Source organism: Halichoeres trimaculatus, unplaced genomic scaffold (genome assembly GCF_033239565.1).
Source record: "Halichoeres trimaculatus isolate MK-OKI-2021-1 unplaced genomic scaffold, fHalTri1.1 fHalTri1_scaffold_5, whole genome shotgun sequence".
NCBI lineage: Eukaryota > Metazoa > Chordata > Actinopteri > Labriformes > Labridae > Halichoeres > Halichoeres trimaculatus.
Window position 1 is genome coordinate 32,756,495 of NW_027437183.1, and position 25,290 is coordinate 32,781,784.

Consider the following 25,290-nt stretch of genomic DNA (forward strand, 5'->3'; position numbering starts at 1 on the left):
AATAAAAAATAATTATAATTTTTTAAAAATTACGGGGGTACATCAGGGAAAATATTTTGAGAACCTCTGAACTGTATCTTGTTGAGCCACTGTAATGTTTTGGGCCAAAACATGCTCAAGTGCCCTCTTGGGAGCTAAAATGCACTAAATGCTCTCACTGACAAAATATTCAAAAAAAATACCCTCTTTGGTGGAAAAAAAAAACACAACTGCCCCCTTGGCTGGTTAAAACAAAATAAAACGCCCCTTTGGAAGGCAAAAAGCATATCAAAAGTGCACTTTTGGGAGGTAGAAACACAAACTAAAGTGCCCCCCTGGTTGGCAGAATACAACTGTGCAACCTTAAAACTACTCTTTTAAGCTATATAATGTGCCATATGTACATGTCTAAAGTGCCTTAAAAAAAAACATGCAGTACTTAGTGCAAAATTCTGTGCATGGCACTGCTTTCTAACCATCCAAAAAGTTATTTTGCTCACAATAATCATTCTATCTTCTTTGTCTTCCAACTGGTGCCAGTTCATGTGGCCACTCAGTAAATACAAAGTGTATGTGACGAGTTTGTCTCTTCTGTGCTACAGGAGTGATCAGAAACGAATTTAAACATACTTCTAACGCAAGTCTGTTCTGTTAGAGACCATTAAATTCAGCGTACTGTTCCTTTAAAATGGCAAAATAATGCTGTTACTGAGCACTGTGGATGATGATATAATAAGTATGCAAACAGCACGAAAGATTTTGAAATCCACAGGGCTATCACAGGAAGTCACCCCTTCAACTTGTGAATTTGAACATGTTTGTTGTTGATAAAGTTTTTTGGATCACAAGTTATTTTGAGTGTTTTCTACAGTCTACATAGAGATTTAGACTCCTGCTGTTCAGCAAAACAGAGTTCTTGGTGCATATCTGATCTGATTTTTCAAAGACCTTCTCACGGCTCTCTTGTTTCATGTTCTTCAGTCTCAACCCTGCGAAAACAGCAGAGTCATCAGTATTGTACAGCTAAGGTCACCCTTCTCTTGCTTACTTGTATTAGCGCATTAATGTAGTTATCCTTCCAGTTTGAAAACAATCAGCTATGACAGAAATCCTCTTGTACTTATTTTACCATTTAAGGTTTAAATAGCCTCCTTATGATTTAATAAGCAATCAAGAGCATCAACATGGGGATTGAGTTGTTATTATACAGTTATTTCTGATGCTTTAAAATGCTGCTGGCATGTAAGGGTCAAACAAGGAATGCACACAGCCAAAAAAAGCCCTTTTCCCACAGTAAACATTCTTATTGAGAAATGAATTATACCCTTTGTTATCTAACTTTCAACTAAAACACCCTTTTCAAAGACACTGCATTCCATTTACATTACCAGTTATATTATGAAGAAAACAAAACAGTATTTTATATATGTTTCCACCTTCAGTGATTAATACAGGGCAAACTTTCTGTAGTTAATTTTTCTTCATTTTTCTATTTTTAAATTTTTTTAAATCTTTTTTGTTGGAAGAGAGGGACAGTATTTCATTTTTTCCATATGTCATATTGAAGATAATTGGTAATAAAACTTTTGAATCTTATCTTCTATGAAGGTGAAAATATACTGTCAGATGAACAAAAGTCCAAGTCAGTGATGTGCAGCCAGGTTCCTGTGTGTTTTCTTTCATTGTACACTTTAGTCACCAGAAGTTAACAGAAAAACAAACTTTCAAACAAAAGCAGATTCAGAGATGAGTTCAGCTGTAAAGTGAGACTCCACAGCTGGAGTCAACCTCTCAGAGCTGATCTCTGCAGGAAAGCTTCACCTCCTCACTGCCTCCAGCACCTTACACAACACACCACAGAGGGAAAGTTACCCTAAACCCAATCAGAATGAGATTCCCCTACACCGGCCTGGAATTTGACCCCAGTTTATCTTTTCGTCTCATCAACAATGAAGTTCATTTACAGGGTCCTTTGTGTATCCTCGCTAACGAGTGTCATAATAATTTGCAGCATACAGGTCAGCCGACACAACAGAACCACTGTTCAGGGAGTCTGGGTGTTTCTGGTCCTGTGCATCACCAGCCTGAGGGTAAAGGGTGAATCTGTCTGGGTGAGAGGGTTCAGCAGTGTTGTTATCAACCTGCTTCTTGATCTTGGACTGATAGAAAAAAGTTTTTTTGGTGTTTCAAATGGCTATTTTGTATGACCCATTTCTATAAACTCATTATAAATATTGTAAACTTGTACTTTATGAGTAGTAATATGTTCAATAAATCAAATGGATTGAATCTCTCTCTTCCTCTCTTCTCTCTTCTTTTGCCATCAGTTATCTCTCAGCATCACTTCCTTTCTAGTCCCTCCGGCGCTCCAGTGGCCTTCCTTGGTGTCATTCTCATGTCTCTTCGCTGCCTGATTTCTCTGCTCCATCGTTATTGCTCCATTGCCTCCTTCCCCTCACCACTGCCTCCTCAGTCCCAGAGTCTCCAGCCTCTCTGTCTTCACTGCCCTGAGGGAACTGATCGTGAACACGAAGCCGTCTCCAGATCATAGCCCTGAGAACCTGAAGAACCATCCTGGAGACTTAGGAGATCCCCCCTTAGAGGAAATTTGTCTGTATCACTTTGTTCATCTGCTTCTGTCTGATTTGTTACCAAAACATGTTATAAGTGCTTACTTTAAAGAAGAAACTGTTTTGTGCATGGACACTCATTTTCACGTCACAACAAATCTTTAGGGTGTGCACACGTTGGAGTATTTACAAAGTCAAAGAAATGATGTCAAAGCAAAATCTTCAAACACACATACCTGTATATTCAGCAGATTAGATTACTGGAATGATCTGTTTACATGTCCTTCAAAACAAGCTCATCAGCAACTCTAACCACTTTAAAATGCCTCTACAAGAATCCTGACAGAAACAAAGACCTGTGATCACATTTCTCCAGCTTTCAACTCCTCTCACTTGCTTACTCTCTATCAGGGAACTGATTTCAACACTTCTTTTCCAGTTTATGGGCCTTTCTGTAGCTCAGTGCCAAAATTTCTCAAACATGTCTGTGACACATAAGCCAACAAGGACTAAGAACATCCAGAACCGGCCCATTAAGCGTTCTAAGAGCTGGGGAAAAAGAGTTAATCAGTGGATAAAGACTTTTTTAAAGAGTGAGTATTCTGCTGGCCAGCATTGTTAACATGTTATAAAAACAATGCTGGATGTTCATATGGTGAGTGCAGATTGTCAAACCTCTACATAGTCATTTGTTGCAGGAATCCATGGTTCTGCATGAAAAGTGTTTAAAACGCCCCGATCAAAAAAAGAAGAAGAGATCTTCACGAGACTTGCTGAAATGATGGGGTCACCACACAAGGATCTCCTGACTGGATCATGACACGTTAAAGGTGTGTGACCTCATTCACCAAGGTCTGCCCATAGCTATGCTCCATCAGGCCTCAAGAGGGCTGCCCAATCAGAGCAGGGAGCCTTAACCTTGTAATAATGAACTTATCAAATTTGATACATGAGTTTCGAAGACTTTGATCTCATAACGATTACAAATGGTTTCCTTAAAAACCTGTTAAAATTTTTTAAAAACAAAAGTATTCTAAGGATTATCTAAGGATCATAAGGATCATCATATCACTACTGACAGCTGAAGTTGTATTTTGACCCTATTCAAATGGCTGATCAAATCATCCGCACACTCCACTTAAATGAAAATCAATGCTAATTTTCAAGAAAAAAAAAAATCTGATTTTTTTAAATATGAAATATGCTTTGAAAGAATGTACATTTACTAAAAACTTTACCAAAAAAAGTTACCAAAAAACCTAGTGAATTAAATGTGACACAAAAATTGTTTCATTAATAGAAAAACTTAAATTATTTATCTTATAAATATAAGATATTATACAACAGATATGCATGATGGTGATATGCTAATAACTCAAACCTTAACACGTTGATGATTTGTGTTTCCATTTGCTTATTGAAATCAACTGGCTCTGGGTGGATGCCCAAAGAAACTGCCAGCAGATTGTTTGCCAGAAGCTGCAGAAGCTAAGGCTATACCACCAGGAAGAGGGGTCAACCCTGACACAGCTGAGAATGAATGTGCACAGCAGCACTCAGACATTTCTGGACTCTTTGGCAATGCTGTGAACGTGGAACCAACTGGTTTTTAAAACAGGATTAAGGTCCTCATTGATATAGTAAGAAGATATGTGCAAGTGAAGCTGGAGCTACTGTAACATGTGTATGTCTGGAGCTTGATGTTACTTGTTATTCGAAGATTTAACATTTTTATGATGTAATGCTATTGATGTGTAATTTTTTTTCTTTTCTTTTTTTTCTTTTTAAACCTTTTTTTTTTACTTTGTTCTTGTCAGACAAAATGTTGGTGTGCAACTTTTGTAAGTTTTACAGATGGCTGTGGTCCCAGGCTTTGGTCTCAACTCTGCTTAATTTCTTGCCTCCTCAAGAATACTATTATCTATCACATATAATGCTATATTACATATATCATATCATGTTATAACATGACAAACTAAGGCAGTTCAGCACCACGGACAGCACAGAAGCCCTCAGTCTTCAGTACAGCTCACTTGTTGGTAAAAAGGATTTTTTTTCTTTTGCACTGTGGATTCATTTGGCACTGTTCCCCTGTTAAATGGCTTGTGTGGCTGCACCATAACATTGTCACAAGTATGATCATACTTATTACAACTATGCTGATGTGCCAAAAGATGAAATAACTCTTTATTTGTAAAACTTATACTCAGGTATAACTTGTTGCTCCATGGTCCTCATTCTATAAAGGGCCATTTCCTGATAGGCTTAAGAGTTAAATTTATGACTTTTTACTCATAAATATACAACTTAATTCTCATAAAATTATGAGATTTATCTTTAAATTAACTGTTTTTAACGTGGCCCTAATCCTCTGTCCTGGGAATTTATACAGATTTTTTTTTTCTATATTTAGACTGTTTTGACGTGCATACATTTTTAGCCCCAGATGTTTCTTATCCTAACAGAGCTTTATTCTTTTACAAGTAGCCTCTGCACAGTCCAAATGTCGTTTAGCGAGATCTTACAAATAGACTGTTGTGAAACTTCAACTCATGATTTATACGGTGTAAGAGGCAGGTTTGGTTTTCTCCTAATTTCTTTCAGATCAATTAGTGACTGTTTTTATTCAGTCGTCCTCAGGAGCCTTCTGCTGCTCCTCTGACGCCCTCTGCTGGCAGTGGCAGGTCGCTGCAAATGAAAGCACGGCGTCTCCTCTGGGCGTCCCTCAACTTTCCCAACAACCGTGAAGCGCAGCCTGTCATCCCCTCCACCACATCAGCAAATCTGGCCCCAAGCTCAGGGGGAGAGCAGATTGTTAAATTCACAACATCTTTAGTGTATTATGCTGTCACCTCTGTTGGATGTCCGAGATGTTTTTCCATTGTTTACATGCAGTGGTACACTCTTTTAATGTGGGAAGAGCATGGCCATAGACCGCTTCACACACTAAAGCGTTAACGAAACCTGTAACATTTTCGACAGTTGGGAAGTTGTGATTTTGAAGCAGTTGTAGCTTTTTTGACTCTTTGTCCTGTATTTTCAGTGTTTTCTTGCACCGTATTTTCAGCAAGTGTTGTTTTAACGTGTTTTCCCTAAGTATCTCCTAAAATTATAACTAATAGTACTCTACATTGCAAGCTTTCTGGTAGGATAAGGTTATTTCAGATGGTCTTGAGGGTGTCTATTCAAATGAACAGCTATATATTTAAGCAGTTTACATTTCCATGTTAAAAGTCCATGTTGACAATATATGAACGATCAAGACAACATGTTTTTTTGAAGATAATAGGTATAAAAAATCATTATTGATGTACTTATTTCATTTAAAAAAAAAGTCATCATACAGTTTTCACCAATCAGAGCCCTGGATTAGTTTGACATCATCGAAATCATTCTACGGGGTTTCCCACTCACTGACGATATTCAGTTTTCTGATTATTACTTATATTTAAACGCGCAGAATATAAGGTAAGAACAAATGTAACTTTATATTAATTATGTTTACGTTAATTAATTAGATATAATTACAGTAATCGTGATTACACCAGTCCGTTAGTTAGCGCACATTGGCCAACTTTGTCTAAAAAAAAGCAGACATACTCTGTTTGTCTCCCTTTTCCAACGTTCAACTTGTGCTGAATATAAGTTAACTAAGAATTAAACTGCATATTAAGTATGTTTACGTAAATTAATAAGATATAATTACAGTAATCATGATTACATCAGTCCGTTGTCATTGGCGCTACTTAACGTCAAAGGCCTGTGCACTGTTGGTTAGCTCACATTAGCTAACGTTGGTCTAACGGAAAGAAGCCATAATCTTTTGTCCTGTCAGGGCCCGATAAAGTTTCCCTAAACTCAATTGAACTGCAATTTATTATAAAATTTAATGAAAAGGCTTTATTATTCAAACGTTACCGAGTATTGACTGATTTTAACATCAGATATACTGTGTAGAAGTGCTGAAATGTAAAAATCGTTATGCTAATGGAACGTTAGCTGCAGTGACGTAGTGTGAGAACCGGCAAATTTAACTCAGTAACCTGCCAGTAATTCGATTCACTAATGCAAAAACAAGTTACAGACACCAACGGGACCCAACGTTTAGGTTTTTCAGCCCCGATATATTCCTACAACTATTCTGTCGGGATGATTAAAGGCTAAAGATCTAAAAATAGTTAAGTTTCAGATAAATACCAAGTTTAAATACCTCTGTGTCAGTCCGCTATGTTGACAAATGTCACGATCAACTGTATGGACTGGGTTGCGCACAGGATTGGTAGATGCGTAACTCCGGATACCAACCTGCTCCTGTCCTTTTCTCCTCTGTAGTCTCACTTTTTCGTTTTTAAAATGTTTGTTTTTCTCGTGAACCCCAGTTATGTGACATATTTTGTTTTTATCAGTATCTTTGGAACACAAAGTTGCCCAAGCTTTTACTTTGTGTTGACAACTTCTGATCACTAAGGGGCATTGCAGTCATACAAGAATATTTCCAGACTTTCATATTTTGCACAGTTTGGATCTATAATTCACTCTACATGAGTCTCTGGCTCACACTTCCTAAAAGAGAAAAAATGCAGATATGTGCATATTACATGTAGAACTTGAAGTCTGTAAATAATGTGGTTTCAGAGCTCTGACTTGAGATAGGTGAAGGTCTTGGGCTTGACCAGTCACCAGATGATCTAGATGATCTGTCCATTGAGTGCTTGAATCCCTGCTGGGTTGGTACTTTTAGACCACAGGGTCAAAGGTCATGATAGCTCTGACTTAAATGCTATCATGCAAATGTCATTCTGCAATATTCCAGATTACAGCCGAAAGCACAGAGGTCACAACCTATGAAGAACGAGTATAAATGCTTTAAATTTACACACTAACTGCCACACACAGATATTTGTTTTGGACAAACATTGGAGGAGGTTTGATCATGTTATTTCTATCTTGGCTCTGTTGCTTCTCTCTCAGCTTGTTTTAAGTATTAACTATCAGATGAATTAAATTTAGAAAGAGAAGAAATCCCTGTTCTTTCTTTTAACATCACATTATTCACCGCAGCGGTCAGAAACTGTATATTGTTATAAACAGTATCATCTAAAATATTTGGTGTGCAAAAACTTTCCTTTATGATTCAAATGAACTTTGGAGTGTAAACAACACATGTAGCCAGTTTTGACTTTAAAGTGAATGAGGGTCCTTTGTGTAATAAGTTGACTACAGTATGGAATGGCAGTCTCTCAGTACCTCTCTAATTATTTTTTTTCTCCCCCTGCAGTCACAGAGTACCCACTGAGCCAGTGTTTATTTGGAAGGCCCCTGCAAAAGTCCCTGAAAAGGAGACATGGCCAGCCACTCTTCCCGAGGGGCCAAACGTGGCCGACGTGGTGAGGCCCCCCATGGAGCAGGGTTCAGATGCTCACTACAGGAGCTTCGCTTACTCATGGAGCACAGGGGACCAGAAGCTGTGACCAAGATCCAAGAGCTTTATGGAGATGTTAATGGACTCTGTGCAAGATTGAGGACGTCACCAGTTAATGGTAAATATATTCAGGATAGTGCTGGACAATATGTCAAAAGAGATGTAACACAACAAGATCAGGCCTGGTATGAAAGATTGATCTTTTTTTTCACTCTAAAAGCAGCTGGACGTTGTGTTTTCAATGGGGACACTTAAGGGTCATTATATTGAGATAACTATTGTAATGTTGGATAACTGCTGACTGTCAATGTTGGATTTTCTCCTTGTAGTTTCATGCATGTATTGTGGTTTTAGTCATGCATTATGTATGTTGGATTGATCAGAGGACATGTTTTAATGCTTTGTCTCCTTTTTTCAGGTTTGAAAGGAAGCGCAGAAGACATCAACCGAAGAAAACAGGAGTTTGGACAGAACCTCATACCTCCTAAAAAGCCAAAAACCTTTCTGCAGCTCGTCTGGGAGGCTCTGCAGGACGTGACACTGATCATCCTGGTTTTGGCAGCCATAGTTTCATTGGGCCTTTCTTTTTACAGTCCACCAGATGGTAACAGACAGAGTAAGTTTATCTACACACTTAAGGGTTGCTCTGCTGTTTCAATTCAAACCTTAAAGAATTAGCTCTTTGTGTATCTCGGCCATTGGCTTGTTTTTGAGCTAGCCTCTTGCTTTGGAGAGGATCATCTATGGTGATGATGCATTGGCAGAGCAATCATTTGATCAGGTCATAACATTTCTGTGCTTTTCTCTGTTTGTCTTCTGTTGAATTGGGGGGCCAAAGTTTGTGGCTGAGTTGGGCCAACTACCTGTAATATTTGTCAGCCACAAAGAAACTTTTGGTTAGCTCATCTGTCCCTTTAACACAAGATGGCTCTAACATTAAGCTTGATGAATACAGGGGACAAATGTTGATCTGCTGCAAAGAAAATCTCCACAAACATTGACACTGTCACTGAAACTTAAACTGTATTCTGTTTCATCCTCATTCAGATTGTGGCAGTGCCGCTGGAGGTGTGCACGAGGAGGGTGAAGCGGAGGCCGGGTGGATTGAGGGGGCTGCCATCCTGCTGTCAGTGGTGTGTGTGGTCCTGGTGACGGCCTTTAATGACTGGAGCAAAGAGAGGCAGTTCCGTGGCCTTCAGAGCCGTATCGAGAAGGAGCAGAAGTTCACGGTGGTCAGAGGCGGGAAAGTGATCCAGCTCAACGTGGCTGAGATAGTGGTGGGAGACATCGCTCATGTTAAATATGGTAAAGACCCAGAGCATCTGCTTATTCATCCAAGTGCTCACAACTGTTCCAAAGTCACAGCATAAGTGTTGTGCTTTTGAGGAAGCACCTCCGGTCTATTCAATAATCCTGTAACTATGATATTTAACCTGGTGCTATAACTAGTTCATCACTAATTCATCCTAAAATTGGTCCAGTACCAACATGACAGTAAAACTTCAGGCCCAGGCACCAGGCTGCTGAGTTTTTGAATTGTAGAACTGAGTTGTCACCATACAACTGGAAAGTCGTATCAATAACCCTCAAAGAAACCTTGATCACCACTTTTTCCTGAAATTCAGAAATGATGATGAAGATCAAATCACTGTTTTTGTTTGGATTTGCTCTAGCTGTAATGTGACCCACAGGTGTTGTGTTGGTGATGTAACATGGCCTGGTGATGGCCTGCAGTCATTGAAGTGTTTGTGTTCCAGGTGACCTCCTTCCTGCTGACGGTGTGTTGATTCAGGGCAACGATCTGAAGATTGATGAGAGCTCTCTGACTGGAGAGTCAGACCATGTCAAGAAGACTCTGGACAAAGACCCCATGTTGCTGTCAGGTGCCTCTATTAGTATTATTCATCTAAATCATCTGTTAAGTCCTTAATGACCTGATCTATAACTTTCAGCTCTCACAAACAATTTCTGAAGTTAATTCTCAGGTAGATTTCAGTATCTTTTTTGTTTTCACACCTGCACACTGGTATTCTGAGGAGTAGTTAAACATGAGTATCATCGTGGTGTTTTTTTGTACAACATGTCAATTCCATTTCATTTGCTTAACGGGACTTAGCTTTCCTTACAGCCTGCCCTTTGTAGATCCTCATTTTTTGAGTAGATGAGTTAACACATTTGTGTTGCAGAATCTAAACACAGAGCAGCAGAAGAAGGATGCCCTGTAAAAAACTCTGATGTACTCATAATGTGGTTTGTTACCTTTGGACAGTAATACAACATTGTAGCTCCTCTCTCCTGCTCTCAGGTACCCATGTGATGGAGGGCTCTGGTAAGATGCTGGTCACTGCTGTTGGTGTCAACTCTCAGACTGGAATCATCTTTATGCTGCTTGGTGCCGGTGAAGAAGGTGATGGGGAGATGAAGGACAACAACAAAAGTAAGATCATCATAGAAACAAGATCAGACTTCTCTCTATGACTTCTCGTTATCTCATCTCGTCCTGTTTTATTGACTAGAGCTTATATTTTGGTGCAAGTCTTTAAAACTAAAGAGGAGTAATGTAGCAGCACTGTAAAGTGACTGGCTTAGACCAGATGAAATGAGTAGAAATGAACCTTTTTTTATCATTTTACTTTTCAACATCCTGCCAAAAGCAGCTGGTTCCCACGTTAGTTTAGGATCACCAGCTGTCACTCTCTTTTTTTGTACCTTGGCTCTTTCTTTTGAATGAGTTGGTATTTTAAACCTGGCATCAGTCTCGTATAACGGTTGGACCATATAACTGTTAACTTTGCTTGGCATGAATTGTCTGTTGAAGTTGTGATGGTTTGTTCTCGAGCAGATGAATGTTTTGCTTGATTCTTTTTGCCCTCTGTAGGAAAAGACACGGATGGAGCCCCTGTTGAGACGCAGCCTCTTGAAGAGGACGCAGAAATGGGTCGAGTGGAAAAGGAGCAGAAAGCTCCACCAAAGAAGGAGAAGTCGGTCCTACAGGGAAAGCTGAACAAACTGACTGTGCAGATTGGTAAAGCAGGTATGAAGATAAAAACACAAAAATGATGCAGAGATCTTTATCACATGGGCTGCACGGTGGTGCAACGGTTAGCACTGCTGCCTAACAGCAAGAAGGCCCTAAGTTTGGACCCCGCTCGGCCTGGTGGACCTTTCTTTGTGGGGTTTGCGTGTACCCCCGTGCATGAGTGGGTTCTCTCCGGATACTCCTGCTTCCTCCCACAGTCTAAAAACATGCTCGTCAGGTTCACTAAAACTGTCAGTAGGATGTGAGTGTGTGTGTGAAAGGTTGTCTGTCCTCATGTGTCAGCCCTGAGATAGACTGGCGACTGGTCCAGAGTGTCCCCCACCTCTTGCCTCGGGACAGCTGGGATAGGCTCCAGCCACCTGCGACCCTGAACAGGATGACTGGCATAGGAAATGAATGAATGAATGAATGAATGTTTCTCACATGTAGGAGCTGAACACCACATAACTTCTGGAACCAGTGATTTGCTTCCCTTTTATCACCCTGACCTTATTTAAGTGGCCTAAAATTATCTGTCACCTCCTGGTTTTACTGGACCTGTTGTGGTTGCTACTAAGCTGAAAATCTTTAGAGTATTACTGAATTTACCCCTGGAATTTATAAAGTATTTCTGATTCTGATCCTTTCAAAAACAAGAGCTCAGTCCTGAGACACTGTGTAAAATTCCAGCTTTACTAAAATGTGACACTGATTTGAGGACTCTAAGGGTAGAAATCTTACTTAAATCTTGTCTTGAATATCAGCACATTAATCAACAAAGGTTGTGTTGTTTTGTCATATGTGAAACAAAAATGCAGGAGTGTAATTTGTAGCATATTTAAGTATTTCTCGCTTCAATCTGACAGATCGACATTTTTATCCACAGGGTGTCAATCTGTGGAATATGAGCAGCAGTTAGAGGCTGCATCAGTAAAAAAATATTTTCACAGTGACAGTCATGGCTTGAGCTCTTGTGACAATATAACTTGGCCGCACACTTACCTGGCTTCATGCAGCAGGTACGAAAGCATGTTTCAGTTTCTCCCATTTGTGATAAACCTTCACCTGTAGCTCTGTCCTACCATGAGCTAAGCTCAAGTCAACCCCACAACTGATTTCTAGGATGGAGTCAGCGATGCTGGTTTTAGATTGTGATGATGACAGGGGCCAGTCAAAGTTTTGCTTTCATTGAATTTAAAGCTTGAAAGGCATTGAGGTATAATTTGACTTGAGCTCACTCTCACCACCTGTGTTGCAGATGTACCCTGCCCTGAGTCCTTTTTGATGGGCCATAAAGTTTGTGTGAAATGTAACTCTCCTCTCATTGTTCATGTACAGGTCTGTGTATGTCATCTCTGACCGTCCTCATCCTCATCGCTCGCTTTGCCATCGATACCTTCTGGATTCAGGGCGTTCCCTGGTCAAAAGCGTGTGTGCCCATCTACGTGCAGTTTTTGGTCAAGTTCTTCATCATTGGTGTGACCGTGCTGGTCGTGGCTGTGCCTGAAGGTCTCCCTTTAGCTGTCACCATCTCCCTGGCTTACTCAGTCAAGGTCTGTCTACTCAAGGACTGTATAGTCCTTTTTTAGTGGACCACCTGAGTACACTGAGGCTGATCAAGTTCTTATCCTTTGTCTCTTAATATGTGATTTTAGAAGGTTACAGTTATTCTGGATGAAGTCTACAAAAGTGCTAGAGGGCTCTGTCTGTCTCATTCAAGACAATCCCTGACCAAATATTGTTCCTTCTGACAACTTTCCGATTCGTGCAGATTAAAGCCCTCTCCACTACTATTGTCTCATTCCAGAAAATGATGCAAGACAACAACCTCGTCCGCCACTTGGACGCCTGTGAGACGATGGGAAACGCCCAGCAATCTGCTCTGACAAGACAGGCACCCTAACTATGAACCGCATGACTGTGGTGCAGGCCTACATGGCAGAATGCTTCTGTCAAAGGGTGCCAGAACCGGACCGGATACCTGCCAAGATCCTGGACCTGCTCGTCCAAGGAATTGGGGTCAACTGCGCCTACACCACCAAGATTATGGTAGGCTGTAAAAATAGCCTTCCATTCAGGAAGCACCGTGATTAAACATTTGGCCTAAAGTGAGGGATGGTTTGAACTAGGGCTGTCATTTTAACGTGTTAATTAGATTAATTAATTACAATGCAAATTAACGCGTCATAAAAATTAATGCAGATTAATCTGGATCCCAAACCCGCGAGGCGTTCAAAGACGCACTTATTTTCAAATGTCTAGCATTTACAAACCGTTTGTCCTACATGAAAAAAGTGGTATTCTCGTCTGATTTTCAAATTTCCGACGGTCCCTGAATGTATCACACCTAGCAACATGCTTTGAACCGGGGGAAGAGAGAGCGCGCTTAAGGGGACTGCCATCCACATCTCGTTTATTCACACGTCCTTTTTGAAAATCTACAGAAAATCAACCGTTTGCTCTAGCTCAATTCTGTAAAAAACAGGTAATTTTACACTCTTTACTGCATCAAACAAGCCCTGAATAATAGAAAAATGTCTTGTATTTAAATCTAAAGAATTCTTTGAAAATTTCCTTCCATCTTCCTGGTGTCATGTTTCAGCTTGGGGCTGCTCTGCACCAATCAGCAACAGTTTGTGTGTTCAGAGCATGTTAAACTGAAAATACTTCTTTGATCCAAGACTTGAATTAAGTGTTTTGTACATAGTTCCTCACAGTTTTAGCCTTTAGCCCTGGTTCTCATGACCTCATAGAAGTATAGAAGTTCATATTGCAGTGAAAATTGAGTCCACATCGCGTAAAAATGTGAACAGAAGCAAAAAACGTCCTAAAAATCAAATCAGCTTATCTTAGGTGCAGGACTGTGTAGATTTTGTAAAGATAGAACCATAAAACGTTTTTCATGTGTTCCTTATGCCTCAGGGTACCTAAAAATGTGTTGTATATATTCCCACCTTATTTTTAAATGTTTTTTAATGTCTTTTAATGTAATTTTAATGTCCTGGAATTCAAATTCTTTATTTTGGGACCTTAAGCAGATATGAGATTAAAATGCGATTAATTAGATTAATTAATTACAAATCCTGTAATTAATTAGATTAATTTTTTTAATCGCCTGACAGCACTAGTTTGAACTGCTGCCAAAGAAGCTTAGGATTCATCTGATCACTGGATCCTGGATTCACAGCACAGATCAGAGTACAGAAGAGACTAGTAGGATGCATATGAGGCTGATCAAGTACCAAAAACAGCATTTCACCAGTTTTTATTCCATCCTTTTTTTGCTTCGACTGCAGCAAGAAATAATTTTCATTGTCTTGATTGATAGAACAATAACCTTTAAGCCCTCTTTGTAAATGATGAAGACTTGGCTGACATCGTCTTCAGATACTGTCTCTTTATCCTTTAGTCCATCTAGCATGCTGATATATCACTGTCATTGTTAAACTTCACAGCTTCCTGTAATCTCCACATATATACTTATACATTAAAGAGGCAGGAATTAAAAACACAATGAGACACGTTTTGACTTTAGTGACATCCACTCTGCTTCTGCCTCCTGCAGCCTCCAGAGAAAAGAGGTGGGCTTCCTCGGCAAATAGGAAACAAGACTGAATGTGCCTTATTGGGGCTCACCCTGGACCTACATCGGGACTACCAGACAGTACGCGACGAAATCCCTGAGGAGAAACTGTTCAAGGTCTACACCTTCAACTCTGAGAGGAAGTCCATGAGCACTGTGCTCAAGAACTCTGATGGCAGCTATCGAATGTACAGCAAGGGGGCCTCTGAGATCCTGCTCAGGAAGTAGGTTCACGCACGGATGCTCATTGTTCACCTGCTCTGCACTGTTGGAGGGAAACAGTCTTTGACTCTTTTCTGTGTTTACAGATGCTGTAAGATCCTCGAGGAAAGTGGTGATGACAAACCCTTCAAACATCAGCACAGAGAGGAGCTGGTGAAGAAGGTGATAGAGCCCATGGCTTCAGATGGTCTGAGGACCATCTGCCTGGCCTACAGAGATTTCCCTGCCTCTGAAGGCGAGCCCGACTGGAGCGATGAAGCCAACATTCTTACTGGACTCACCTGTATCGCAGTGGTCGGCATCGAGGATCCTGTGAGGCCTGAGGTGTGTGTGCCCTGTCTGTACAACAATAACACAATCTCACAAAATCTCAAGCTGTAGTCAAGGGAGAGTTTTTCTCTTCGGTGTTGTGTCCAGGAGTCTTTGTAAGCCTCACCATTAATCAGCCTTTATTTCTTTTTACTGTGCTGTTCTCATCAGGTCCCAGAGGCCATCAGAAAATGCCAGCAGGCCGGGATCACAGTGCGAATGGTGACCGGGGACAACATAATTACTGCCCGAGCCATCGCCGTCAAATGTGGCATCCTGAGACCTGGAGATGACTTCCTGTGTATGGAGGGCAAAGAGTTCAACCAAAGGATTCGCAACCCCATGGGAGAGGTCAGACAGCCACAATACACCACAGGGACAGCCGTGTCTGCCCAACACTAAAGCCCCTAAAAGAGGAAACGCTTAATGGCTTATTCTGTGTTTCCGTATTTTGATGGTCGAGAAGGCTGCACCCTCCTAAGTTTTCATTTTTTAGCCTGCATTGAAAACAGACTGAGTTTCTGAAAAATGAGAAATGTTTCTGATGTATCGCAGCAGACATCTTTTTCAAATTTCTTACCCCAGGATCACAATCTCTCAGTTTCTTTTTCTTATTTTTGCCCCCCCCCCCACAGACTGCTCCACAGTTTTTCTACTCCAACACCTCATTACATCTTTTGTCTTTCCTGCAGATTGAGCAGGAGCGCATCGATAGGATTTGGCCCAAACTCAGAGTCCTTGCTAGATCTTCTCCAACAGACAAATACACTCTGGTGAAAGGTTGGACACAGTTCATCCAGCTCAGTTTATTCACAGAAAACTGCCAAACACTGTTTTTTAGCCTCTAATGTTTATGTCATTGTCAGTCCTGAACGTCTTCTGTTGCTGATTGTTGTCCTCTGTCTCAGGTATCATCGACAGCACCGCTCTGGAGCAGAGGCAGGTTGTTGCTGTTACCGGAGATGGAACTAATGATGGTCCCGCCCTCAAGAAAGCAGACGTTGGCTTTGCCATGGTGATTATCCCAACATGGCTTCCTCTGTAAACATTCAGCTAGGAGGTTTTAAGTAATTATGACACCAAACTAATGTTTACCTGATATCTAGGGGGTCACCCTGGCCTTCCATGCTGTGCCTCAGCACATTTCAACCCTAAAGTCCAGTTTGTTTGGCCAGTGTGACCACTTCATACCACACTCAGGCACCGTACACCTCCTTGTTCAGTACACTTCCTTGGCTTTGGCACACTTGGGAGAGGTGTGCTTTCACTTCAGATCCCAGTCTCAAGGGTCGACTGGGGTTGCAGGGGGGTTGCAGTCGTCCTCGAGTTCAGCACAGTACGAGTGGCTGGTTAGACCTTGCCCTAAGGCTGCATCCTAATGAATATTTAGCTTGTAGCTCAGGCTTGATGTGACCAATATTTCAGCTCACCTGCATGTTTTGTTCTGCAGGGCATCGCTGGGACGGATGTGGCCAAGGAAGCGTCTGACATCATCCTGACTGACGATAACTTCACCAGCATTGTGAAAGCTGTGATGTGGGGCAGAAATGTCTACGACAGTATCTCAAAGTTCCTGCAGTTCCAGCTGACTGTCAACGTGGTCGCTGTCATCGTGGCCTTCACTGGAGCCTGCATCACCCAGGTCAGAGCCATGAGACTCCTCTAGTGCACCTACAGGCTGGAAGGAAACAAACAGCAGTAATGTTTGACAGTCTGATAGGTCAGTCCAAACTGGCAGTGATGGCTCTAGAGGAGAGGATGGTTCAGACTTTAACCAATCCTATTTGGGTCTACGTTTGAACAAGAAAAGTGTTCTTTCACATCCTTTCAGTGCACTAGTTTAATATTATGTTTTATTTTAACTTAAATGAGTATGTCTTTATTTGTTCTTCTCTTAAAGTTTTTTATTATCATCATAATTATCTTTATTTTTTCTTCCTACCACTTAAGCTCTAGTTTATTCTATTTTTGTCATATCAAATGTGTATTTACAATAATTGTACAGAGAGAGTGTGAGTCAAATTCCTTGTGTTCTTGAGATACTCGGCGAATAAAGGCGACTGATTAATCGTATTCTGATTCTGCATTGGCTCACATAAACGAGGCGTGTGTGTGTTTCCAGGACTCTCCTCTGAAAGCCGTGCAGATGCTGTGGGTCAACCTCATCATGGACACTTTTGCATCGTTGGCTCTTGCCACAGAGCCGCCAACTGAGGCGCTGCTGCTCAGAAACCCTTACGGCCGCAAGAAGCCTCTCATTTCCTTTACCATGATGAAGAACATCTTTGGACATGCCATCTACCAGCTGACCGTCATTTTCACGCTGCTCTTTGTTGGTAGGTGACTACACCTTTAAATGAAATATTGTAAATGGTTTAAACTTTGGGATGATGGTGCTCTCTGAACCTGTTGATGATTCCTCCTCACTCCTGCCCACAGGTGAGAAGTTACTCCACATCGACAGCGGCAGGAACGCCCCACTTCACGCACCGCCCTCTGAGCACTACACCATCATATTCAACACGTTTGTCCTGATGCAGATCTTCAACGAATTCAACGCTCGCAAGATTCACGACGAGAGGAATGTCTTTCGAGGGGTCTTCAACAACCCCATCTTCTGCTCCATCATTCTGGGAACCTTAGTGGTGCAGGTAATCTGTGAAGAGCGTTCACTGTGTGACCTGGTGAAAGCATGGCTCATGAGGTGTTTCTTTCTCTATCAGGTCATCATTGTGCAGTTTGGAGGTAAACCATTCAGCTGTGTGAGTTTGAATGCAATGCAGTGGCTGTGGTGTGTTGTCCTGGGCCTTGGCAGCCTCCTGTGGGGACAGGTGAGACCCAGATTGTTTTTCATAGCTGATAGGAGATTTGAAATCATCCTATTAAGAGGAGTGATGTCACAGTCAGCATCAACAGAAACCTGTTGTGTCTGATAAGGACAGAATATTTGTGTTGTCCCCCTCTCAGCTGGTGTCCAGCATCCCCACAAGCTGGCTCAAGTCTTTGAAGACAGCAGTAGTTCGCAGGACGCAGAGGCCGGACAGCCCTGAAGATGAGCCACAGGAGATGAAGGATCCAGACGAGGTTGATGATGCTGAGATGAGGAAGAGCCATGTGCTCTGGTGCCGTGGCCTCAACCGCATTCAGACACAGGTATGGTTTTTCCCTTGACAGAAAAATCCGAACAGGTGATCCAGCCATCTTTATTCTCATCAAAATGATCAATTCTAACAAGGATTGTTTCAAATAGTGAGAGCTGTTTGTGGACATTAGTATTTCAATCAGGACAGACTTATACACCAGAAAGAGTTACAACACATTTAATGAATAAATGCAAAGAAAAGTTTGGCAGTTAGACTCATCAAGGGTTAAGCAAAATTATCAATGTAGGGGGTACAAAGGCGTTATGAATTACGAGTATTCCTGATGGAGTCTAGATACTGGTGGTGGTGGTGGTGGTGGTGGAGTCTTCAGAAGGCTGGATCTGGAGGATTGGGTGAGGACTGTGGGCTGAGGAGCAGAACTGAGCGATGGAGACTGGAGGTTCCCAGGGAGAGGGAGGGTCGTGAGGAAAGCCTGAAGACAGCTGACAAGCAGAAGAGACGGCATTTAAAATTTGACAGCTATGAAAGAGGAGAAGCGGAGTGGCTGTGATTGGAGAGATAGAAAAGTTGACACGCCCCCGATCAGCTGATAGAGAGAAGCGGGAAAGAGTGAGTGAAGGAACAGAAGAGTGTGAGCACCCGGTCCTCCTGACTGAACTTTCTCTAAGCTTCATAAAGAGAACAGGCTAAATGCTGCAAACACTCCACGATCACCTGTCTCACCTCCAGTTGCTGAAATTTAAAATAATTTAAAACAAAAAAACTTTAAATGTAAAAATGTGAACCAGCGCTGGATGCTAGTTCAAAGTGGTTAGCATGTTTTGTTCAGTTGCTAAAGCTGACATGCTAGCTGGTTTGTTGAGGTTTGTTGTTTGGCTGTAGCTGGGATCACTGGTCTTAACTGTGTGTTGGGCATTGTTGCTAGAGTTTAGTCATGTACAGAAGGCCAAAGCCAGACCTGATCTTAACTCTGTTTCTTTTTCTTCCTCAGATCCATGTGATGAACTCCTTCAGAGACGGCTTGCCTCATGAAGGGCTGCAAACACACAGGGTTATTCACAAGTCCATGGGCCACCCCAAGGTCCCCATCCCTGAGGGGACTCCCCCGTGAAGCCCCACTCCCAGACCTGAGAACTCCCTGTTCTCTGTTCTCTGTTCTCTGCACTCTCTGTTCAAAGCCTGTTCCTTTCTTTCTTTCTTGTTACTGTTTAATTGTTTGAAAAGATGTTGGAGATGTTGTTGTTCACATACTGTTCCTTTCTTTCTTTCTTTCTTTCTTTCTTTCTTTCTTTCTTTCTTCTCTTGTTTAAAAAGATGTTTAAATAAAAGTTATTAAAGATGCTGTGAGGAGAACCTGTTTTAAATGCACTTCCTCGCCACCTTGTGGCCCAGAGTCTCTGCACAGTATTTAAGTTGTCACTTAAGCGCTTTAAAAACCTGAATCTCTAGAATAGAAAAACTTTACTGTCTGTCTTAAGTGACAGAAATTACTCTTTGAAAGGCTCATTTAAAAGACAACATTAAAAACAGATTTTAAAAAAGCATACACTCTTTTCAGACAGTCTTCAACTTGGGGGGGGGGGTTACTCTACAGTTATTGTAGGGGGGGATGAAGGGTTTTATGTGGTTTATGCAGAGGCTGTCAGCCGATCTGCGCTCGATTAGTCTCCCTTAAAGGCACAAAATGACACAATGGTCGAGCCGCTCTGAATTGAAATTGAATTGTAAACTGAATCTGCCTTTTGTGAATTAAAATTATATGCTGTGTTTTTGAGTTTAAAGTGTAAAAAAAGTTGAGTTTTTCTGTGTTTTTGAATTTAAAGGATAAAAAGAGTTGAATTTTCATAGGTAAAATACAATTTCAAATTCAAAAAATTGAATAAATCAATTAAAATCAATTTTAAAACATTTAATTTCATTTCACATCATGCTTTTCAAATTCAATATTTAAGTTCAAATTCAGTTCTGGTGGCACAAATATAACCTCATAGATGTTTAAGAGTCTGAAACATTTTTTTTTTATCTTGTGAAATTTTTCTTATGTGGGAGAAAAGTTTATCTGAAAACAGAATTCGCTTTACTTCATTCACAACTTCATTTGTGTATTTATTAGTGCCAAAAATGAGCTGCACTCATGAATAAGCTATAAGCTAATAGAATAACATGGAAGTTTATTTGTCATTGCAACAAGTACAACAAAATTGCAAAGCTACTGCAATAGCTACATCAATGTTTAAAATGACAGATGAAGAAAAAAGTGATAACACGTTTTATAACAACAACAACAATAGCCTAATAATGATAATAATAATATTAATGATAATATAATTAATGAAAAAATGTGAAACATATTCAAGAAATCATAGAAATTATCTTCTAATGAGGTCTAAGGAATGAAATGCATGCACATATTTTGCAGGATAACATTTTGGATTAAAGATGTCACAATATTACTTGAAGTCCGTGATTTCGCTTGTTGTTGTTTTGTTTTTTTTAATATTACCCTTCGAGATCACGCACTGTATCCATGGCAACCAAAGGCGTGACCTTTGAACCAGGTCACCTTAACGCTCTGAACTTGCATTATTTCATTCTGTAAACAAACTGGACTGCTGTAGGACCTGTGGCAAACTGCTCGGCTAAAAAGCAAAAATCTCAGAAAAACCGCAATCTTCATCAGAAATTGCACACCTGGACACCTAAGAAGAGGAACACCTGTGGAGAACTTGGTATTGAAGGATTTCGTCGGGAGAAATGGCGTCTAACGGACACCGTGCTGACCACCAGCCTCTGCTGACCGCGGTCACTCGACCGCCAACCATGTGGACTAGTGAGACATCCTTAAGTTTCCACAATAAAGTGACTCATTTATCTGAACTTAACTCATTTGATACTTTTTACTGAAGGTTTTGCTCATTTACGTCAAAGTGTTGAGTTTAAAGACAGTAAATCAGAGTTTTAATGTAGGCTAATGCTAAGGGATTTGGAGTTTTTGGTTTCAAACAACGTTTTCTTGATATAAAAGAATTTTTCTCGTTAGAAACTTTCTGATTTAACAGAAACAAACCGTGAAATTAAATCCTCAAGGTGTACTGCTGAGGAAATGACTTTATTTCAGTCCAAAATTATTTAATGTCTTCAATTAGCCGTCAAAATGTAGCTAATGATCAAAGATGGCGACTTGGCCTATTGTTTTTTTAAATAATGCTAAAATTATGTTTTGGTTTTCACTTGAGGACAATGGAGGGCAGAATAAAAACGAGGAGAAGAGTGTCTGAAAAGAGCCGCTACTTTACACACATGATTTACTTCTCATATTTTTGTTATTAAATCAGATAAGAAACGATTTGGTTTCAAGAGGCAGATACTTTTATCCAGCTGTCATATTAAACTTAACTTTAACTATAATTAACACTAGTTTGAATGAAACACTCATTGTAGATGTGCGTACTGAGCTTTGTCCCACATCTGTGGACCATATGATCACAGCCCAGTTTTACATACAGATAACTGCAGACCACAGTGGTTGATACCTGCTTCTAAAACACAGTTTGCACCGAGTCATGAAAAACCTCTCTTCTTTAAATTTAATCAAATACGATCATGTCTTCTCTGTGTTTCTGATGTGCTAGTGTTTACTTCAGATTTGATACAGCGTACTGAAGTTTGCTCTATTGTTAGCTTTATATTCTGTCATTATAAAGAAGGATGGAGATGTTTTGAAAATAAAGAAACAGATCAGGAACAGGGTCATGAAGAGAAAGTGTTGATGAAAGACACCTCATTGACAGACTGATGTTTTTGATGCAACATCAGCAACAAGATACAGAAATCTGTTTAAAAACATTAAACTTTACCTTTTTAATGTTCTACTCAAAAGAAGTATAACCTTCTTCTGTTCTTTTTAAATGATTAATTTTATTTTAAAAGCTTTCCCACAATTAATCAAATGATATTCATTCATCTCTGCCTTATAGAGCAAAAAATGATAAACCCTGTGATTCTGTTCTGACCGTTATTGATGGATTAGAGCATCTTTCCTGGTTGAAGGTGTTTCTGTGAGTTAGACTCATTTGGTCCAAATTCTCATTTAATCTTCTGTCTGAGGCTCTGATCTACAGCTGGTACTTGGTGGTTTTCATGGCTCACAGTCAGAGCTGCTGATCTTCAGTCTGAGTCTAAAGTAGACTTGTGTTTGAAAGCAGTGAGTCTGTTTCAGAGTCCCTGTTCTCTGCAGCTGTTTGCTGCTCTTTAGAAGCTCTAACACACAGGTCTGCAGCAGTGGCTGTGAATATGTGATTATTGAAGGAACAAACAAAGATCAGCTCTGTCTGCCAGCTTTGTGTCTCACTCTGTTTGATGGACGCTCACATCTCAACTTTGTGCTGTTTTCTTTGTTTTTCAGACTTTCAACTTCCTGCTCTGACTGCTGCTGCTCCTCTTCCTGCTCCTTATGCTCCTGCTCTGACTGCTGCTGCTCCTCTTCCTGCTCCTTCTGCTCCTGCTCTGACTGCTGCTCCTCTTCCTGCTCCTGCTCTGACTGCTGCTCCTCTTCCTGCTCCTGCTGCTCCTCTTCCTGCTCCTTCTGCTCCTGCTCTGACTGCTGCTCCTCTTCCTGCTCCTTCTGTTCCTACTCTGACTGCTGCTGCTCCTCTTCCTGCTCCTTCTGCTCCTGCTCTGACTGCTGCTCCTCTTCCTGCTCCTTCTGCTCCTGCTCTGACTGCTGCTGCTCCTCTTCCTGCTCCTTCCGCTCCTTCTGCTCCTGCTCTGACTGCTGCTCCTCTTCCTGCTCCTTCTGCTCCTGCTCTGACTGCTGCTCCTCTTCCTGCTCCTTCTGCTCCTGCTCTGACTGCTGCTGCTCCTCTTCCTGCTCCTTCCGCTCCTTCTGCTCCTGCTCTGACTGCTGCTCCTCTTCCTGCTTCTTTTTCTGTGGCTGCTCCTGCTGCTCCCTCTTCTGCTGCTCCCTCTTCTGCTGCTCCCTCTTCTGCTGCTCCCTCTTCTGCTGCTCCCTCTCAGGACGACGTTGAGGAAATGGAGGTTGAGTATTACCAACCAGATCTCTCTGACGTGGAGGACATGGAGGTGGACTACAGTGGACCGGATGAGTCAGTGTCCGTGAAGAAGTCAGTGGGCAAGGATGGTGGTTCTGAGCCCACAGGCTCTGGATCTGCTGGGTCCACAGACTCTGAGTCCACAGACTCTGGGTCGGACTCTGGGTCCACAGACTCTGGGTCGGACTCTGGGTCCACAGACTCTGACTCTGGGGACAGTGACGATGAATCTGAGTCCACGGACTCAGGTTCTGACTCTGGCTCTGAGTCTGGAGACAAGGGTTGTGGACTAGATGACTCTGAGTCCAACTCTGACTCTGGGGTGGAGACTGGTGAGGAGGACGAGAGCGACGAGGACGAGAGCGACGAAGACAAGGAGGATGACGAGGAAGAGGAGGAAGATGATGAGGAGCGTCCTGTGGAGAAGAGGAGTTGGGCTAAGGAGAGGTCTGCAGACTGATTCTGTGGACCTCCAGGAACCATCAGTCCACTTTGGTAGGACTGGTGTAGCCCCAGCTGTCCTCCACGTCTGCAGGGACAGAGATCCAGAAGAAGTCCTGACATCTGACAGAACCTTCTGGACCCGGAGTAGCATCTGGCACCAGGACCTTTTCTTTCTTTCTTTCTTTCTTTGAAGGGAGATGGACCCTTTTGAAGTCTCACCTTTGCGTCTGGCTGGGTGAGCTCACCTGAAGCAGTCTCTGCGTCTTGCGGGGCTGTTTCAGTCCCAGGTAGCGTCTGGCGCCGGGACTCTTGCAGTTTTCTTTCCCAACACGATGGAAGCTTGGCTTTTCTTGGATCCTGAGAGCCGGTCTTTGCGTCTGGCTGGACTGGCCATGCCTCAGGTAGCTCTTGCGTCTGGCAGAGCTGTCGAACTCCTCGTGTTTAAAACAGGAACCTTCAGCGTGACCGTGTGGATGGACCAAATGCAGAGAGGAGAACCTGGAGGAGAACCAGCCAAGCAGGATTTACGGAGGACGTCTCAGGAAGGCTCCTCCCACTCATGAAACATGGAGGAAAAAAAGTAAGTAGGAGCTTCTGATTCTGATCAAACATCACTTCTTTCATTAAAGCAAAGACTTTCTGACTAACCACTCTCTGTCTCTCCCCGGCTCCTGAGGACGAAGAAGGTAAGGACCAACTTTTCAGCTGAAATATAAATCTGATCATTTAAAGAGTTTCTGTCTGTCTTCCTAACCCTTGGATATCTCTCTGTCTCTTCTTCCTGAGCGGCGGGGATTCGCCGCAGATGAAGAAGGTAAGTACCAGCTTCTGACGTGTGAACAAAGTGATGTTGGAGAGATTAGACTGTTTTTATTCTCAGCAGCAGAAAGTGTGTCTGAGTTAATTTCTTCCCTGTATTAATGCTCTTATGTAAACCTGCTGTAAATCTGTTAGAACCTTGTTGGATGAGATGAAACTTGTTTTTTGTCTGGTCTCAGTCTGACACACTGACCACAGCATCCTCAGACTGTGATGTAAAGTTAAAGACCTAGCTGTGTGTTACAGTCTGTTTGTCCTGATCATAGGACTCATTAACAGTCTTATTAACCGTTCTTTATCTCACTCTGCTCTAAAGTCGCCTGAGTAAACAAACAAATAACAGCTTTTAGTTTGTGTAGTCTCACCTGTGTAGTCCTGTATAGATGACCTTTAAGTCTGACTCACCTTAATGTTTCTTTCATACTTGTTTCTGTGAATGAAAAGAGTTTGATAGTTGTTGGTTTTAGTCTGTGTTACATTAACACAGACTGACCCTCTGACCCTTTTTGAAAGGACTTTTGATTTACTCGTTGATGTTTGGAGCCTGCCCTCAGTAAGATCACTATGAATACAAACAAAAAAAGAGAAGTCTGAAAAAGGTAGAGTTTAATTTAAATGGATTCATTTTCCTTCACAGCCAGGGATGCTGCTCAGCTGTGTGCGTTCCTGATGATGCTCTGCAGCTTTTTAACACATCAGCTGCTCACTTATTGAAGTCAGCTCCCTCAGATGCTGGACCTGCAACAGAGAGCCTTGACCAACATGATG

At 41.6% G+C, this 25,290-nt stretch overlaps 1 protein-coding gene across 1 annotated transcript; it reads left to right on the forward strand.

The window, feature by feature from the left end:
- The first annotated feature begins 5,990 nt into the window (after window positions 1-5,990).
- On the forward strand, window positions 5,991-19,364 carry LOC141790202 (plasma membrane calcium-transporting ATPase 1-like). The gene is given in 21 exon segments (XM_074669901.1): window positions 5,991-6,017; window positions 7,828-8,089; window positions 8,390-8,587; window positions 9,019-9,276; window positions 9,729-9,854; window positions 10,277-10,408; window positions 10,850-11,005; window positions 12,329-12,543; window positions 12,798-12,858; window positions 12,861-13,039; window positions 14,556-14,797; window positions 14,882-15,119; window positions 15,276-15,455; window positions 15,797-15,884; window positions 16,013-16,119; window positions 16,555-16,746; window positions 17,227-17,440; window positions 17,544-17,755; window positions 17,828-17,935; window positions 18,072-18,257; window positions 19,200-19,364. Coding segments are annotated over 20 exon segments (3,408 nt in total). The 5' UTR covers window positions 5,991-6,017; window positions 7,828-7,893; the 3' UTR covers window positions 19,320-19,364.
- Window positions 19,365-25,290: the final 5,926 nt, after the last annotated feature.